The 18,496-nt window shown below is 50.8% G+C and overlaps 1 protein-coding gene and 1 long non-coding RNA gene across 4 annotated transcripts in view; one reads left to right on the top strand and one right to left on the bottom strand.

The window, feature by feature from the left end:
* The first annotated feature begins 345 nt into the window (after positions 1-345).
* The window catches only part of APLP1 (amyloid beta precursor like protein 1), a 53,535-nt gene continuing 35,384 nt past the window's right edge, over positions 346-18,496 (top strand). For 2 of the 3 annotated variants that reach the window (XM_053398378.1, XM_053398379.1), the window contains exons 1-6: positions 346-696; positions 8,149-8,316; positions 11,557-11,686; positions 13,176-13,288; positions 16,471-16,649; positions 16,989-17,245. In XM_053398378.1, the coding sequence (XP_053254353.1) occupies positions 595-696; positions 8,149-8,316; positions 11,557-11,686; positions 13,176-13,288; positions 16,471-16,649; positions 16,989-17,245 (949 nt within the window). In that variant the 5' untranslated portion in view covers positions 346-594. The remainder of the gene's footprint in view (positions 697-8,148; positions 8,317-11,556; positions 11,687-13,175; positions 13,289-16,470; positions 16,650-16,988; positions 17,246-18,496) is intronic. The other variant, XM_053398380.1, reaches the window with a different exon arrangement.
* LOC128418578 (uncharacterized) lies at positions 15,552-18,087 on the bottom strand. The gene is made up of 2 exons (XR_008331719.1): positions 17,605-18,087; positions 15,552-15,795 (listed from the first exon to the last, which is right to left on the bottom strand). It is a non-coding gene; the product is annotated as an uncharacterized LOC128418578 (long non-coding RNA).

Here is an 18,496-nt window from a genome sequence, read left to right on the forward strand (position 1 = left end):
CACCTCGGATCCAAGGGGCGAAGGGCGTTTTCCGGCTGGGAAGAAGAGCGCACGGCGACCAGGTTCGACGGCGGGGACGGGACACCCCAGCCTCCCCCCCCCTCTCTTGCTTGGCAAAGGGGCAGCCGCGAAGGCTCCCCGCCCACCTCCTCCGTCTGCAAGCGGCCCGCGAACCCCGCCCCCAGGCTGCTGCGACTCTGGCTCCGCCCTGCTGGGCGCTACGTCGCAGCTATTGTGGCTGCAGGCAGAGCGGCGGGAGGGGCCAAGGAGGAGGGGCCAGGGAGAAGCGCTGCAGCCGCAGCGGCGGCGGGGAAAGAGGAGGAGCAGGCGGTGGCAGCAGCAGCAGCAGCAGGGCCAGCTCCTCCTGTCATAGCCCAGCTGGGAACCGACGGCGCCGCAGCAGCAGCAGCGCTTGAGCTGGTGCAAGCGCGCGTAGGGAGGCGACCCCCAAGCCCTAGGATCTCCCCCAGCGCCGCCACCCATCCCGGGTTCCCCCTTGGCCGCGCCGCCAGAAGGAGGCGGGAAGCTCCCGGGCGCCGCAGGAGAAGCGGCCGCAGCGTCGGCTGAAAGGGAGAGCGAGCGAGCGAGTGAGCCATGGCTGGGGCGGCGGGATGCGCCGTCGCTGCGCGCTGCTTGCTGGCGCCGTTGCTCTTGCTGGCTTATTGCCTGGGGCCCGGAGGCGCAGCCAACACCCAGGTGAGCCCGCCGAGAGGGTGGGTGGGTGGGGCAGGCGGGAGGGAGGAAGGAAGGGAGAGCCTCCTGGGCGGCTGCTGCGCCCGGAGAGCTTGCGGGGGCTTTTATTGCCCAGCCTCGACGAGGTGTCTCTTTGGAGCGCAGGAGGAGGGGACTGCCGGGCGAGGATGGCGCGCTCAAGGTGTCCGGGGCGAGCTGCCCAAGGTCACTGGCACAGGGGAGAGACCCCTTGATCCCCTCGGATCTCCTCCCGGTTAAGAGGCTAAGGAAGGAGGCGCTTATCGGGAAACCTGCGCCTGGAGGGAGAGCGGACGGGCGGGTAGGCTGGCTGGCTGGCTGGCTAGCATGGAGGGTAGCGGCTGGAGGAGGCGACGTCGTAGGTGATGGCCAGGCAAAGGACTGGGCAGGGAGGGGGAAAGCCCAGCAGCCGCGCCCCCCCCCTCTGCCTGCGCGCCTAGTGCCTGTTCCAAGGAGAAGCGGGCATCTGTTTTGCTGTTTGCTCGCCCTGCCCAGATTCCATCTGGAGATAGCAGGCCTGGGGGGCGGGGATCGACACCCACCCACTTCATCTGCTTGGGAGACGGGGTGTCCCCAAAGCGAGAAGAGAGGCCGGTGTGGTGTGGCGCTCTCCCCCTCCTCCCTGAGACCTCCCCTGGACCCCAGACGTCTCACCTTTTGCCTCCGGAGTGGGAAAGAGACATTTGGGGGCTGGGCTGCAGGGCGCCCTTGTTTCAAAGCCAGTGGGACATTCTTTTAAGGGGCCCTTGGGCTCCTTTGGGGAGTGTGGCTCTTCTCTCCAGATTGGCACTCCTCTCTGTTTTGTTTTTGCTGGCCTGTGAGCAAGGCTGCATACGGACCTTGCATTTAAGCATAATCATGGGAATTGTAGTTTCCCCTGCCCAGATCTACAGTTCTGAGCCTCCCTTACCAACTACGGTTCCCAGGATTCTTCTGGTGTGGGGAGTGGGGGAAATTGCTTTGAATGTATGGTGTGCATGCAGCCCAAATCCCACTGACCCACTGCAGGGGGGGCCACATTCCTCCAGGTGAACTTCACAGCCCCTCAGCCCCATGGCTTGGAAGCCAGGGAATCGTCCTATTATCTGGCCCATCTAGCACAGCAATGAGGGTTAACCAGATGGTGGCCTTCCTGAGCTCAGGGGAAGTACCAAAAGAGACTTGTTTTGAAATGATGGGATGGGGCCTGCAGAGAGAGTCTGTCTGTCTCTCATATGCACAGCAGAGAGGGAGGCTGGTGGGCCAAGCCATGCCTGGTGATGATTGCAGTCCTCCATCTGGGCTGTCAACCTGCCATCTTCTGTGGAGCGCAGGATGGTCTCCCTCCTCCTCCTCCATTCACAACATCAAGCCTAGACTGTGCCATATCTTCCCTATCAAGAATTGGCATTGCTCAAGCATCTGCTGAGGGCCCCCTCCCCTGGCAAGAGACCCCCTGGACCTGCTGCAGTGGGGGGTTAGCTCACTGACCGGGGTGGGTGGGGAGGTAGGGAGGCTGCTTAGGCCTGGGGCCTTTCAAAACATAGAGCCTGCATTGCCCCCACCATTGCTACTCAGATTAAATCTGGAGCCCCCCTTAAAAAAAAAACCCAGGAGCTCAAATTGCAGTTATTCCATGTCAGATGTGGTTTTGGTCTGATTGTTGCCCACTCTGCTGCCTTTCCCCTCCCAGGCCTGCTCTTCATGCTCCCTGGCTCTCTTTAGGACCTTGTTGTAACCCTTTGATGAAAGGCTGCAGGTGTTTCTGACTCAAAGGAGCCCCCACCAAATCCTACCTCCCACCCTTAGCTCACTGAGATAAGATGCAGAAGCAACTTCCTGGTGCTGCACCATTCTTGGTCCTCTGTAGCACAAGACCCCCGTCCAAAGCCTTGGTTTGGATGCAGATTCCTCGTGGTGCATGTGTTGGGGCGGTGCAGGGGGTGGGGAAGACTTTGCTCGCTACTCCTTTCTTTCTTGCTTTGCTCTGTGGGGGGAAATGGCTTTTGGCCATGGGTTGGCACATTGCGCCGGAGAAGCACCATCTGTGTTTGCCATGGTGGTCAGGTTGTCAGTGCTGAAGAGCCTAGCTGGCAAAAGACTTGCTTGTACCCTACCAGATCTCATACTTGCTTGTACCCTACCAGATCTCAGGATACTTCCCCCCCCCCTGAGAACAGGTGAATAATGGCAATAGAGTCATCATGTGCTGTTTCTTGGTGGGAGGCATGTGATAATAATTATTCCTTCCCAAATGGGTCTCGGTCAGCACTAAGATCCTGTGTTCTCAATACAGAACTTGGCTCCTTTCTGAACAGAAAGCAAGAAAGCCCATGGGAACTGTGGTTCTTTGTGTGTTCTTGTGATGGTGGCAGCTGCTAGTTTCAGACAGACCTACCTTCTATCATCTCCATATCTAATATACGGACTGGCAAGCTTTGTGGTCCTAGCAGGCTAGAGAAGGACAACAAATGGGGGAACCTAAGCAATCTAATGAAACTTTAGCTTGCTCTGTCAACATAAAAGGTAGAGTATTGAGGGGAGGCAGCAGGAAGAGAGAATGGAATGGAATGGAGTACCTTGAAGTAGGCATGGCTAGCTGGCTTGAACCCTGAACAGGAGCGCTTCCTACTGCAACACTTTTCTGCAGGCCCTACCTGTTGGCTAAATAGAGCACCTCTGTGAGAAGGTCTTCTGCTGGACCAGATTTAACACCTCGTCTTGCCCAGCCTCCTTTTCTCTCAGTGGCCAAACACATGCCTAGGAAGTCCACATGCAGGGCATGAGTGCAACAGCACTCTCCCCACTTGTCCTTCCCCAGCAAGGTGTTGGGGGTGGTACACCTCTGGAAGAGATGTGAAGGCCCAGGAAAGAAACAAGGAAAATTAAGGAAAAACCTGTTCCCCAGATTCCCACCCCTATAAAACACACACACACACTGTTCTTCCCTACCAAAAAAGCAGGGAGAAAACCCGGAACCCCCCCAGTTATTTTCCATACTTTCACATCTCTAGGTAGGGCATCTTCCAGTAGAGAAGCTCCTGGACAAGCCAAAAGCCCTGTCTTGTGGTCTCATGCCCAACTTACAACTGTCCAAGGCAGCGAACTAGTTATGGTTGGAGACAGAACACTGGTCTAGACAGAGCCATGATCTTTGTGTTCCAGGAAGACGATTCTACAATCTCTTCAGTTAGGAAGAAGGCTGGATGGGCCTGGCACCCTTTACCCTCCCCATCATATTGAGGATGGGGTCAGCAGGAGTGGAACCCAAAGCGTTCTGCTTCCCAGCCCACATCTCCCTTAGGTGTCCCCTGTTTCTACTTCACGGCAGCTGGGAGACTTGTGACGAGCTGTTCTTTGTTTTCCTTGAGAGAAGAGAACTGTCTGCAGCTCGGGCAATTTGTGGGTTGCTTGAAGTGGGACGGCAGTGGTAAAAGCCCACAGAGGAATTCCTGTTGTAAATGCAGTTGAGTTGCCATTGTTCCTAAATCCGAACATAGCGTGCGGTATTAGAAATGAAAGCTATTTCTAGTCTTCTACTTGTCTCTTCTGCATGCGCCACAATCCACCAATATGGCTAGAAGGGCTCATCCAGTTGCCATATTCATCTCCTCCTGGTCGCAATGGGGGTTGTGGCCGTATAATCACAGAGAAGGCTCATACCCTTCATGAAGGTTCTGTTACGCCTTAAAACCAAAGTGTGCCATGTAGAAGCCCCACGTCACCCTCACGCTAGCAACCCTTCACCTTTTTTGCAGTGGTGTGTTTTGACTGATCTGCTTCAAGTGTGTGGTGCCAAGCAAGGGTTGGTGGGTGGACGGACTTGCCACCCTCCTCCACTGGACAAGGGAACGGGGTCCTTGCACAAGCCTGCATTTCTGCAGAGACTTGCAAAATCCATCATCTTTGCAGGCGCTTCCTGAGGTGCCTTCTGCTCCACAGGCCAGAAGGGGCAAAAAGGAGCCTCAATTCTTCCACCTCTGGTTCTTGCTTGGCTCCCGGCCCGCTCTTCCTCCATCTCACACAGCTAGCTGGTGCTGTGATGCTCTGAGCAGCCTGAATCAGCTCAGGAGGGATGGGATGCAGGGCGAGTTGCAGCTTTGAGGGAGGCAGAGAGAAAACATAAGCCTTTTCCATCTCCCTTCCTTTTTATTCCCCCCCCCCCATGCACTGCTGCCTCTCGTAGGCTGCATCCCTCTTTTAACCCTGCATAGTTTCCTCCTGCAACGTAAAGTTGGGGAGAGCCAGCAGACTGTGGCTTTTTTTCTGCAGGGTCCCTAACACACACACACACACACACCCCGCAGATCCTGCGTTGGAGGGGGGGAGGGGGGAAGCAGGTGGATGCTTCCTCTCCTCTCTATCTCATCTCACTAAGTGCTTGTGGGGGGGGGGGAGCAGGAGGGGGGATTAGCGCTGCACTTATTAATCCCGGTGCCAATTAACCACTTCCGTGCCGCTCTGGCTTCCATTTCCCAGCTACCTCTTTGTCGTCGTTCACCTGTCATTGATGCTGTGTGTATGCGCACGCACCCCCCCCCCCAGGTTCTTGGTCAGGGTGCTGATTGGGTAGGGGGGTGATGACTCAGGCCTCTCCTTTTTTCTGCACCCCCCCTTTTGTTTTTGATGCCTAACCCCACTCCACCCCGGCCTGCAGGGAGGTCAGCCTGCAACCAAATTGCAGCAGCTGCTTAATCGCTCAGAGCAGCAGCTTAGCCACGGGATCCAACTTAATCCAAGCCTCACTTCTCCATTGTCCTCCCCCTTGCACACACGCACACACACACATACACACAGAGTTGCCTGTTCTATTATTTCCCCCCCCCCCGGCCACCCTCCGCCAGCTTGGAGGGAAAGTGCAGGCCCCATATGTACCTGACGTGTGTTCCTGGTTGCACTGTCCATCCCCCCCATCTCTTGGGGGGATTGCAGAGCAGGTCTTCCTAATCTCCCTCCCTTGCCTCAAGCTGTCACCTTCTCCCTCCTCCCCAAGAGCAGGAAAACCGAGATCCTTAGTTCAATCCAGGCAGAGCGGAGACTGCAGGGGAAGTGGGAGTGGCAGGGAAGTCTTTTTGCAGCTCCACCGCTGGTTCTCCTAGCCGGAACCAAAGCCATCTTTGCCTTCCCCCCATCTCCTCTCCCTCCCGCCCCCGCCACTAGCACCACAGGTCCCCCACACTCATCGTCCTCCTGCAGCTCCTCTTTACACTTGTCCCTCAAGTGCTGTGTTTGCTCTTGCTACACCCACGCTTAAAACAAACTCTGTGTGTCTGTAGCCCTTTCACAGGCTGGCCCCCATCCTTGGCCTGCAGCCAGCACTGCTTGCAATTTGTCTCTCCGGATTCGGACTTCCTATGGGTCGTATCTTATGCTAGTCCTACCCGGAGTAGACCTATTGAAATGAACGGGCATGGCTGACTTCATTGTGCATTTCGATTATGTACGAATTTTGTAAGGAATTTTGTGCTTGGAAACTGCTTAGAAGCCATTTTGGAACCAATATGTAAGTTAATAAATTGTAATATCACACACCCATTCATTTCAGTGGGACTACTCTGGGTACGACTTAGCTGGCTACATCCCTCTGATTCCTTCCAGACCTGTTATTGCTTTGGCCTTAGCTAGGAAAGTGGGAAGAGATTCAGTTCAGTTTGCAATTACCAAATGTTTTATTAATTAAATGCCCCCTTTTAGTTTGGTTGTTTTGCTTTTAAATTAAAAATGGATTTGCACATCTTATAAATTCTGTGGTGGGTGTAAAATAGCTATGTTTGAAGGGTGAGTCTAGGATGCCTAGCAAACACACTAATGTATTGGCTTTCTGCATGGAGACCATTTTTTTTTTTGACACAGAGGTGGTTTTGGAAATAAATGAATTCCCTGTTGTGAATGTTGGTGTTCTGTGGAAGGTTGTGCCCCATTTCTGCCTGGCTGTTTTGAATTGGCTCTGTCAGGGAAATGTTGGGCTGTTTTAGGTCAAGGGTGAGGAACCTGTGGCTAGGAATCAGGGGAGAAAGTTCAGTTCGGTTTGTGTTGTAATTCTTGCTTTCCAAGGCAGCGCAGAAACTGAAATGCAACCATGCTGAGATAGCTCAGTCAGTAGAGCACGAGACTCTTAATCTCAGGGTCGTGGGTTTGAGCCCCACGTTGGGCAAAAGATTCCTGCATTGCAAGGGATTGGACTAGATGACCCTCACAGTCCCTTCCAACTCTACAATTCTAGGATTCTGTCCCTCGAAAGTCACGTGTCTCTCTGAATTTTGCAATGCACCTCTCCAGCCACGCAATATGTACAAAAATTCATATATGAGAGGGGAAATATACTATGCTAGCAGAAGTAACACAAACAATGTGTTTTGCTTGCAAACATGAATTAGGCAAAATTGCATAAAACACATATACATTAGGAGGAATCGGCACAAAAATATTGACAATTTTCATGAGGACCTTTCAAATTCGCGAACTGTTGTGAAAATGTGGAGAACTGAGCGTAATATTAGAAAAAAGGGGGAGGAACTGAACTTAACAGACCCATCTATCCTTAGCCTACAGTTGCTTGTTTAGCTGGGGCCTTGTCTCCCCCTTTCTAGTGCCGCCTTCTGGCTTGCTACCTTGGACACTGTGGTGAATAAGGCCTTGTTTGTGCCTTTGGTCCAGCCGGGCGAAGTTATGAAAACAGCGTTGTTGTCACTGAACCAGGCACACTGGTGCTGCAGTGGCCCTCAGAGGCCTGGGCCCCTTAGTGGAAGTGGAGAGGGGCAAGCACGGGACAGAGGAGAATGATAAGGTGGGGAAGCCCCTGCTCGACCCGCACCTTGTTTGTCTCGTGGGTGCCAGCTGTGGAGGCCCAATGAAGCGGCACTGTGAGAAACACTGACTGAGATGGGAGGGAGGAAACTGAGGGGGGAGATGGCGTTTGGACAGAGATGGATGGCAGCATAGCGAGATTCTAGATGAAGGAATAGAGAAAAGGAGTGGAAGGAAGGTGAGCTGGGAGCAGTGGGGGGCGGCGAGGAAGACAAGGAGGAGGTGGTGGTGCTGCCTGGTGGGAGTGGGCCCAAGATGAGAAACTGCTGAGGGAGGGGCTGGTGATGCAGTATTAATTTCCATCTGGGAGCTGGTCTCCATGGCAACAGAGAAGATCTGGCAACTCCATGGGGAGCGGTTGCCACAGCAACAACATCCCCACGGTTGCTGAGGAGGAGAAGACGGAGAGAGACAGAGAGATGGTGCAAACAAAGATGGGGGGGGAGGGAAACAGCAAAAGGGCAGGTAGATGCGAAGATGCGAGGCTTCGTGGGGGGTCATGGGAGTGATGTGGCCGGGGAACACCCTTCCCTGCTAGCTCTGGGAGGTGCCCTGCCAGGAGGAGACTGTTCAACGTGATCCAAACGTGTGTCTGGTGTTTTGCAGAACGTGCCCGTCTTATCACCCCTCTCTTCCCTTTGTGTGTTCCAGGGGATGGGGGCAGCCCTTGGCCCAGCACTCGGGACTCCCCAAGTGGCCATGTTCTGTGGGAAGCTGGTCCTGCATCTCAATGTACAGACAGGGCGCTGGGAGCCTGACGCCTTCGGCACCAACACCTGCTTCCACACCAGTGAGGAGATCCGGAGCTACTGCCAGGAGGTATCAAGTGCTCGCCTGCTCCTCTTCCACGCCCAGTGCTTCCTCAAGCCCTCCTTCTCCTTTTTGCCTTGTCCCATCTCCACCTTCCAATTCTGCTTCAATTCACCCTGAACCATATGCTTAGCCCTGCACAGGAATCCACATACACACACACCATTGTGAATCTAACCTTGGCTGTCCCTGTCTTTCTCATCCACAGCGTTTCCCAAACTTGGGTCTCCAGCTGTTTTTGGACTACAACTCCCACCATCCCTAGCTAGCAGGACAAATGGTCAGGGATGATAGGAACTGTAGTTCAAAAACAGCTGGCGACCCAAGTTTGGCAAGCACTGGTCTACCAGCTCAATCCATTGAAGCCCATTTCTATTCTATAACTGGGTCCAGAGAAATGACCCAAGGCTATTTGATGTGGTTAGGAACTTGCCTTATATCTGCTGTGATTTTTCGTCCAGCTAGCTTGGTAGCAGCTATCCAGAGTTTCAGGGTGACATATTTCCCATTACCTGCATCAGATGTCAAAGCGATAAACATCTACCTGACATTCAGAAGACATCTGAAGGCAGCCCTGTTCAGGGAAGTTTTTAATATGTGACATTTTAGTGTATCTTTCATCTTTGTTGGAAGCCGCTCAGAGTGGCTGGGGAAACCCAGCCAGATGGGCGGGGTACAAATAATAAATTATTATTATTATTATTATTATTATTATTATTATTATTATTATTACTACTACTGCAAAGTCATAAATGTACACAAAGAACCACACACATGCACCAGGAATAGATTCATCATTGAAACCAATCAGGTCACTTACCTGACTGTCTAGCTACCTGGGCATTCCATGTATACAATGCTAAGCTTATTGGATGGCCTATAAACCTACTGAGCAAGAAAATAATAAATGAGCTCACTTCTAGAATGATGTCCCTTTGCCCACTGCCATTCCCTATATGCTGAGGTGCCTGGGGGCATGAGCGCTGAAAGTGATGTTTGTTGGTATCTTTTGTGTGCTGTTATCTTTACGTCCCACTTTTCCTCCAGGAGGCTCAAGGTGACATGCACAATTTCCCCCTTCCCTCATGTTTTCCTCACAGCAAGCCTGTGAGGTAGGTCAGGCTGAGAGTTGGTCTCTGGCTCAAGCTCTCCCAGTGGGATGAGTAGGGATTTGAACCCCAGTTGTCCAGGTCCTACACCAACGAAACCACACGGGTGCTGGTTGTTGGAATCAGTGTCATATATAAGGACTATCAGAGGTCCCCAGTCCATCTCAAAATGCATTGATAGACAGCCCGTCAAGTACACAAGCATCCAGAAGCATTGGCACCAGACTTTCTGTTTTCTGTCTCTCACACACCAAGCTGTGTGCCCTCCTGCTTTGGTTAGGACTTCTCTCTCCCATACAGATGCATTTGGCAAGGCCACTATCAAATACGAGTGCCCCCCTGTTTGTGAATGTTATCGGCAGTGCCACTCCCCCCACCCAAGACAAGCATCTGCACCACTGGTGCATCAGGAAAGTCCAACTACCTGCAGTAATAAGGGAGCATCATCCCTCCCTCCCTCCCTCCCTCCCACTACCCCCAGTTAATCCAGATCATAATAAGCACTCGGTTTGCAGGGAAAGCGCAGGACGCCTGCATGCTCTCAGTACAGACTTGGACATTCCCAGCCCTACCTGGGGATTGAACCTGGGACGTTCTGCATGCAAGGCAGATGCTCTACCACTGAGCTATGACCCTTCCTCAAAGTTTAAGCTCTCTCAGCTGCCATGAAATCATCACCTGGCCCTAGCCCAGCCACCCCCTCTCAGCATTCCTGTCTGCAGTATGGGGATAATAACGCCACATCTGCATTTATGCTCAAGTATTCAAAGCGCCTTACGTATGCCGTTGTATTGTGATAAACGGACCATTAAGTGGTGATTTAAGTCAAAAGGTGCAGACAAATTAGCCCAGCCAAATGATGTAAGGGGGAAGCAAGCAGAAAAGGTCCTCCATAGCCATCCTTGCCCTGGAAGAAACACTGCAGCTCTATGGCTTTCCCAAGGGTGGTCCTACAGCAAAGAAGAGGAGGCAGATTTCGGAGTTCAAAGTGTTTGCAGAGGGGAGAGAGAGGTGGTCCATAGGGCTCTATCTAGTCTCCAGCACAACTGTTGTTCAAACAAACCAGAGTTGTGGAATGCCGCCGCGGTAGATTTCCTACCTGCAGTTAACAAAAAGTCCTCTGTGCAGATCACAAATAAAAGTTAAACTCACAAATCCACCAGGAGGCAAGTAATTTTAAAAAAAATAAAAAATGGAATATATACCACAGAAATAGTTAAAACCAGCAAGAGAAACAGCAATAGCATAAATAACTGTTTTTAAAAGTTCTAAAACTGGAGAGAGAGAAACTGGGGAAATATAAAGGTCTTTGCTTGGTGCTGAAAAGAGCACAATGCAGTGAACAAGTGAGGAAGGCATTCCCTAGCCAGGAGCCACCACTGAAAAGTCACTGTCTCTTGTGACCACTGGACTTGCCGCATTTGGCAGCAATATCCAGAAAATGTCTTCTGAAAAGGTTTTTGGGGTCCCGGCAGGTATATACGAGACACACTGGCAGAAGGATGCCATTTTCCATTTCAGGCACCAAAGTTTATCATGAGCTGTCCGCCCCTTGCCCCTTCAGGTTCACCCTGCTCTTGTTTGGGAAATGGGATTTTTCTTGTTTGTGCTTGCAACCCATCCACCTGCTCCTGTGCCTTGAACATGGAATCTGAGCCCAGAGTACGATCTGAAGGAGCTCTGCTCAGACAAGGCTGCCTGGGGCAATTCAAGTTGACACCCTCTCCCCTTCATTGTACAAAAACATGCCAGAGAAGACTTGCAGTTGAAGCTGGCATCAACACCACCAACAGGGCAGCATCCTCTACCCCACCTGAAGGCGTCAGGCTAGCTTACGGGGTTCAGAACAGGCCACCTAGCATGCACAGATGGCCCTCCCAACACATCACTATTGCTCCCTGCTCCTCAGCACCTACCGCTTGAGGCGGCTGCCTCCCTCTGCCTCATGGTAGGGCCACCGCTATACTTAGGAACTCCAGCTTTGCCACTCTAAGGTGCTCCTTCAGAGGGAGGAGGAGGAAGTGTATGTATGTGCCATTGTTCTCTGATGCATCGTAAGGATCAAAAGCTCTTGTGTCCCCTCTCCCTGTCTCCCCTTCCCTGCTGTGATCTGTGTGCCTCTTTTATGCACCACCCGCAGGTGTATCCCGAGCTGCAGATCACCAACGCCGTGGAGGGCACCCAGCCCGTCACGATCGACAACTGGTGCAAGAAGGGGAGGCCCAAATGCAAAGGCCACCAGCACATCGTGGTGCCCTATCAGTGTCTGGGTAAGTGCCAGATGAGGAACAGCCGCAGGGAGTTGGCACGAGAGCTGTGCTTGCTGGATTTCGTGCAGACCAGGGCTGGAGAAGCTGTGGCTTTCCAGGTGTGGTTGGACCTCGCTTCCCATCATCCCTGGCTAAACTGACAGGGGCTGATGGAAGCTGATCAGCATGGAGAACACCAGAGGTTCTGCATTCCTGGTCTAGACCCTGCAGATCATTGTCTCTCTGCTTGTAAAGCAAGTGCTTTCCTACTGAGCTGTTGTTGTTGTTGTTGTTGTTGTTGTTGTTGTTGTTGTTATGTATTATTATATTTTATACCCCACCCATGTAACTGGGTTGCCCCAGACACTCTGGGCGGCTTCCAGCATATTCAAAAACATAACAAAACATCAAACATTAAAAACATCCCTATACAGGGCTGCCTTCAGGTGTCTTCTAAAGGTTGTCTAGTTCTTTATCTCCTTGACTTTTGATGGGAGGGCATTCCACAGGGTGGGCACCACCACCGAGAAGGCCCTCTGCCTGGTTCCCTGTAACCTCACTTCTTGCAGTGAGGAAACTGCCAGAAGGCCCTCGGAGCTGAACCTCAATGTCCTGGCTAAGCAATGGGGTTGGAGATGCTCCTTCAGGTAAACAGGGGCTATTTCCCAGTACATACAAAGCCCTAAAGGTCAGCACTTGCACTTTGAGTAGTTCTCAGAAATGTACTGGGAAATAGAAGGAGCAAGCACCAGTGTGTTGCAGTGCTAAGGGCAACCTGCCCCAGACTGGTGCCCTCCATTTAGCATTAGCCATGCTAGCTGGGGCTGATGAGAACTTCGTATGGACCAGCTGTAAGCTGCATGACTCTGAGAAGCTTGCTATCTAGGAAGCTGGCTTATAGAAGATTCAGACTATTTGTCCATCATAGAGTTGCAAGGGACCACGAGGGGTCATCCAGTCCAACCCCCTGCAATGCAGGGATCTTTTACCCAATGTGGGGCTTGAACCCACGGACCTGAGATTAAGAGTCCCATGCTCTACCAACACCAGCCTTTCCCAACCTTGGATCTCTAGATGTTGTTGGACTTGCAGCACCCATCATCTCTTACCATTGCTGGCTGGGGTGGATGAGAGTAGTAGTCCAAAACATCTGGGAGCACCAGGTTGGGGAAGGTTGGGTTAGAAAGGTTGCAGGTTCGATCCCCGTAAGCAACAGCTGCATATTCCTGCATTGCAGGGGGTTGGACTAGATGACCCTCAGGGTCCCTTCCAACTGTACAACTCTATCATTCTTGGGAAGACTCGGGTTTAAATCCCCACTTAACCAACACAGTGAGCTTCACGACCTTGGATCTTTCACTCTCTCTCTCCAACCTACCTAACTCGCAGGGTTGTGGTGAGGATAAAATGGGCCATGCACGCTGCCTTGAACTCTTTCAAGGATGGGTGGGATTTTTTTATTTAAAAAGGTCATAAATTGTAACGATGCCTCCTTCTGTCCCTTCTCTAGTGGGTGAATTTGTGAGCGAAGCTCTCCTCGTGCCCGACAAGTGCAAATTCCTGCACCAAGAAAAAATGGATTCGTGCGAGACCTACTTATATTGGCACAGCGTGGCCAAAGAGGTGAGCAGCTGGGAGCACCTTAGGGAAGGGAAAGTAGCAGATACTTTAAAGTAAGGGGGGGGAACCTTCATTTTTCCAGTTGAGGGAAAAGAGAAGAGGAGGTTAAGGGGTGATATGATAGCCATGTTCAAATATATAAAAGGATGTCACATAGAGGAGGGAGAAAGGTTGTTTCCTGCTGCTCCAGAGAAGCGGACACGGAGCAATGGATCCAAACTACAAGAAAGAAGATTCCACCTAAACATTAGGAAGAACTTCCTGACAGTAAGAGCTGTTCGACAGTGGAATTTGCTGCCAAGGAGTGTGGTGGAGTCTCCTTTGGAGGTCTTTAAGCAGAGGCTTGACAACCATATGTCAGGAGTGCTCTGATGGTGTTTCCTGCTTGGCAGGGGGTTGGACTCGATGGCCCTTGTGGTCTCTTCCAACTCTATGATTCTATGACATTCTCTCAGGAGCGATCTGCCAGCCTCCCCTTTCCTTTCTCTCTTTTCCCCACTGCTGAGTGGGCTGCCTTGGGAAGGGAAGATCACTCTTGCCCAAGGTCTCAGTCGATGGTTTGTAGAAAACTCCCCCTTCCAAAGCTCTGCCCATTTTAGTATATCCTCCACCTGCCCTCTTTCCCTTTCTCCAGGGACTTGAAAACAAGTCCCTACCCCTGCTTTAAGGCAAGCTCTGCTGAAGGTGAAGAGGCTGCCAAGACTCTTTAAAACAGTGTTTTCCCAAACTTGGGTCTTGGGTTGTTGTTCTTTTTGGACTACAATTCCCATCATCCCTGACCACTGGTCCTAGGGATGATGGGAGTTGTAGTCCAAAAACAGCTGGAGGCCCCAGTTTGGGAAACAGTGCTTTAAGGGATGTTGAGAGAGTGTTTGTGCCGCAGTTACAGGCTGGTTTTTGATAACCCTCGCCACTTCCTCCCAAAGTAGGATGCTAGCAATGATAACTTTTAACCTCCCAAGTTTCCTATTAAATGTCCTTGGAGGATGACTGTGATATAATGCAACCTACGATTAATTTCTGGGCTCAATTCAAAGTGCTGGTTTTGATGTATAAAGCCTTAAACAGCTCAGGACCGCAATACCTTAAGGCCTGCCTCTTCCCATATGAACCTATTGGACCCTGAGATCATCTTCTGAGGCCCTTCTTCGTGTGCCTCCTCCTCAAGAGGTCCGGAGGATGGCATCACGAGAACGGGCGTTCTCTGCAGTGGCTCCCCCTCTGTGGAATGCTCTCCCCAGGGAAGTCCGCCTGGTGCCTTCACTATACATCTTTAGGCGCCAGGCAAAAACATTCCTTTTCAACCAGGCCTTTGCCTGACCTGACATCCTATACCCTTTTTAAAATGCTGGCTCTTTTCAGGAGGGGGGTTAATCTGGTTTTTGTTTTGATTTTATGTAAGAGATTTTTCATGTGAACTGCCCTGAGACCTTCGGTTATAGGGCAATATAGAAGTAAAATAAATAAATAATAATACTGTAAATCATGTCAAGCAAGTCATTTTTACCGCTGACTTACTTTTGGGTTGGGGAGCAGAGGAAACATGGAAGTTCCTGCAGAGCTAGGCAGCTGTTGTGTTGCGTGTGAGTGGAGGGGAACACGGAGGGAATGTGTGGGTGTCTGGGATTGTGAGTCTGTGTGTCAGATAAGTGATAAAGGGGAGAGTTTGTGTGAACTGGGTGCATTTGTGAACGGGGGACGAGGGAGATAGTAGTCCTGGCCAGCTCTGGAGCCTACCCACTAACATTTGGTCCTTGGGCGCAAAAAGGCTGCCCGCTCCTGGTATGGTATAAGTGTGTGTGTGTGTGTGTGTGTGTGTGTGTGGCAATTTCACAATAGCACAGAAAAAAACTATGGAATTTAGCTTCCTTTTTTAAAATAGTGTGGGGTTTTTTGCTGCTTTTTAATTTCAAGTTACAAAACATATCCATACAAGGAATACAGAGCTTAGTAGGCATACAGAAAAGAAAGAAAAAATAGGAGCTGATGGTTGTAGCTTTATATGTTCCAAGAAAGGCAGCCAAATGAAAGTAGCCATAAGGTTCCGTAAATCAATGGAGGGTGAAAACCCTGTCTGGTTCCCTTAACCAAGTCAATAAAAGGATACCATGTCGTTTAGAAGGTGTGAGTCTTTCTCCCCACCCCAAGGCGGATATTCCTTTTGTGAATTAGTTAATTTGTCAATATGCACAATGTCCAATACTTGTGAAATCCAGGCTTTTAAAGTTTTCCCCTTTTTTGCAGTCACTAATCTCACTGCAGTTAATAAATGGAGGACGAGGTCTTTATTGGTTATGTTCTTAATCTGAGGAGTAAAATAAGATAGGAGGGCTTCCAAAAAACATAGGTTTCCTTTATAAAAAAAAAGTTTTTAGACCTCATGAGTATGAAAATAATGTTGGCACGGTGCAATCAGTGTCTGCCAAAATCTCAGAAACAAGAATGGCTGCTGGATAAGGTTTCTAGCTGAGGGATGAGGTTTCAGGTCCCTGTGTTATTTCTTCTTTGCCCTGCCCCACTCTGGAGTAGCAGAAAGTGGGATAAATTAGGAAAACCAGTTTTAAAGTGTAGAATATATCATGCACAGCGGGAGAAATCATGTAGATGTGTTTAATTTGCAAAAGGTCTACAAGCTGCATGATTTGTTTGGTATTCCTCGTAACAGAGTTTTGAGATACTTTGATGCAGAATTTTAATTTTCTTTTAAATGTAAAGTTCGCCAACCTCACAGTGAGAATTGGTTGCATTCAAACATAATTGGAAACCATGAATTGGTACTATGTCCGTCTTTTTATGCCAGTTTACAAACCATGTTCTGTGAAAGTCTGCCAAATAAGAATATCCAAACCACGAACTGGGGGGGGGTGGTTTGCAAACCATGGTTTGTACTAACCACAGTTTGCTGCGGCATTTGAAGTCGCAAACCACAGTTAGGGTCATTGTTCTGCCTTCAAAGAGGCTGTTGCCCCATGGTGAGAGGGGTGAAGGTGTGTGTTGAGCAGATGGAAAATGAAAGGAGACAAGTGGCTGCGAACCATGGCTTGCTTGCTGTACATCTTGAAGCTCAAACCATAGCACAGGTTCAAAGCACAATGGCTAGCGCAAATCATGCTTTGGTGTGATGTCTGAACTGAGCCAATGAGTGACTTAGCAGCATTCTGACATTGTTCATCTCCCATTCCCAGGCCTGCAGCGGTGAGGAGTTGGAGCTTCACAGCTATGGCATGCTGTTGCCCTGTGGGGCAGACCGCTTCCGTGGGGTCGAATATGTGTGCTGCCCTGCACGCCCCACAGCTCTCAGGCTGGAACAAGCCACTGAGGCACCCCAGATCCTTGCCCATCTGAGAGAGGAGGCCCTGCACAGGTGAGCAAACGACCCCAAGTTGCACTTGCCACTCGCCCCTTAATGTTGATGGCGTGCAGTGTGGGACACTTTGGAGCTTAAGAGGATCCATGTTGGGAAATTGCCATCTATTCCCCACCCCCCACAAAATAATCAGAATTTATTTTAATTCAGGTTTTTAATTGTGCAAAATTCAAGGCCATATTTGCTTCCACCTAGGTGGCATTCACACTGCTTCAGATGTTCTGCAAGGTGTTCCCCACACAGTTTCCCCCTTGCCAGAAAGACCCCCCCAAAATGCACACTCTTCCCTTTAAGTATCTATTGTGCAGTCTCCTGACCGGATGGTTCTTTCTTCAGCAACAAGGTTCCCACAGGACGCATCCCAACAGAGGAAGAGAGCCTGGAAATGGAGGAGGAAGGGGACCTGGATGAAGATGAAGAGGTGGAGGAGGACGAGGACGATGAGGAGGAGAGCCCTGGAGATAGTGCCCCTGACCCCGACCCTTTCCCTGCTGCCTGGGATGACTATTTTGTGGAGCCGGGTTACTATGACGACAGCATCACCCAGACTACCATCACGACCACCACACAGACCACCGAAGAGGATATCAAAGGTAAGCTCTGGAGGACAGGTCAGGGCTAGCATCTGGAGCCGGGATGGTCAAGTTGTGAACCACCAGATGTTGTTGGGCTCCAACTCCCATCAGCCCCTGTGAGTGTGGCCAATAGACGGGGTTGATGGGAGTTGTAGTCCAACAGCATCCGAAGGGCTACAGGTTCCCTACCTGCTCTTCCTCACTTGCCTGTTCACCTCTCTAGAAGTAGCAGGAGGGAGGAGAAGGAGCTCCACCCTCCTCCATCCTTTCCCTCACCTTTCTGGGAGGCCCTGTTGATCTGTCTTATAAAAAGCAAGGATTTGAGAGGCCTACTGAGGATGCTTATCCCAAGAGATAGAACCTGAACCTAGCCGTACTTTGTTTTTCTGAGAGCGGGTGAAGTCAGTGTTCCCATTCAGGGCACTTCTGAAGGGCGAAGTTCATGGAATCCCTGCTGCAGATGTTAGCACATGAAAGGAGGGGCGCATGGAGCCAGCAAGCAGCTACAAGGGGTGGTGGGACAAGACGGAAATGCTCAGCTGCTTGTCCTGGTCACGTCTCCTCCTCATCGTCCTCACAATGGGGCGCCTGTTCTAGAGGCAGCTCGGAACCTGGCTCTCCCTGACACAAAGGGGCAGACGCAGTGAGCCAGTGCGTCCCTCAGCCGACACAGCTCGGGGGCGGGGCACAAGGGGGCATGCCCGCCTCAGTCTATGAGGCGCCAAGTGGCGCTGAGAATTCAGCATTTTTTTGCCTTGTACATTTTTTGTAAGAGGTGGGGTTTGATTCAATTTAATGTATTGTTTAGCTTTTCATTCAAATGGATCTCAAAGCGGCTTACAAACAGTAAGAAATAACAACATGGTAGAACATCACAAACACAGGCAGCGACCGTTTTAGGCACGTCCAATACATGCGTGACCACGCATGCGCACATCTTGCTGAACCTGGAAGTGACCTGAAAAAGTCACAAAAAAGGGCAGATTGGGGAAGAGGCAGAATGAGGTGTTTGCAGGCTTTTTCAACGTTGTTTGAAATATATGCGATTTTGCTTAAAGGCACAGTGCCTTGGAACATAACCCCTTCATAAACTGGGAGTTGTCTGCACAGCATAAATCATATAAAATAATCAACAAATAATCTATAAAAGTTACAATCTGTGAAACACTATTAATGAAACAGCAACTGAAAAATAGGGGGGGGGGGGCGTTATGCCATGTGAGGCCTTTGCCAACATGGCATCCTCCAGAGGTTATTGGACTATGACTC

Source organism: Podarcis raffonei, chromosome 8 (assembly GCF_027172205.1).
Source record: "Podarcis raffonei isolate rPodRaf1 chromosome 8, rPodRaf1.pri, whole genome shotgun sequence".
Taxonomy (NCBI): domain Eukaryota; kingdom Metazoa; phylum Chordata; class Lepidosauria; order Squamata; family Lacertidae; genus Podarcis; species Podarcis raffonei.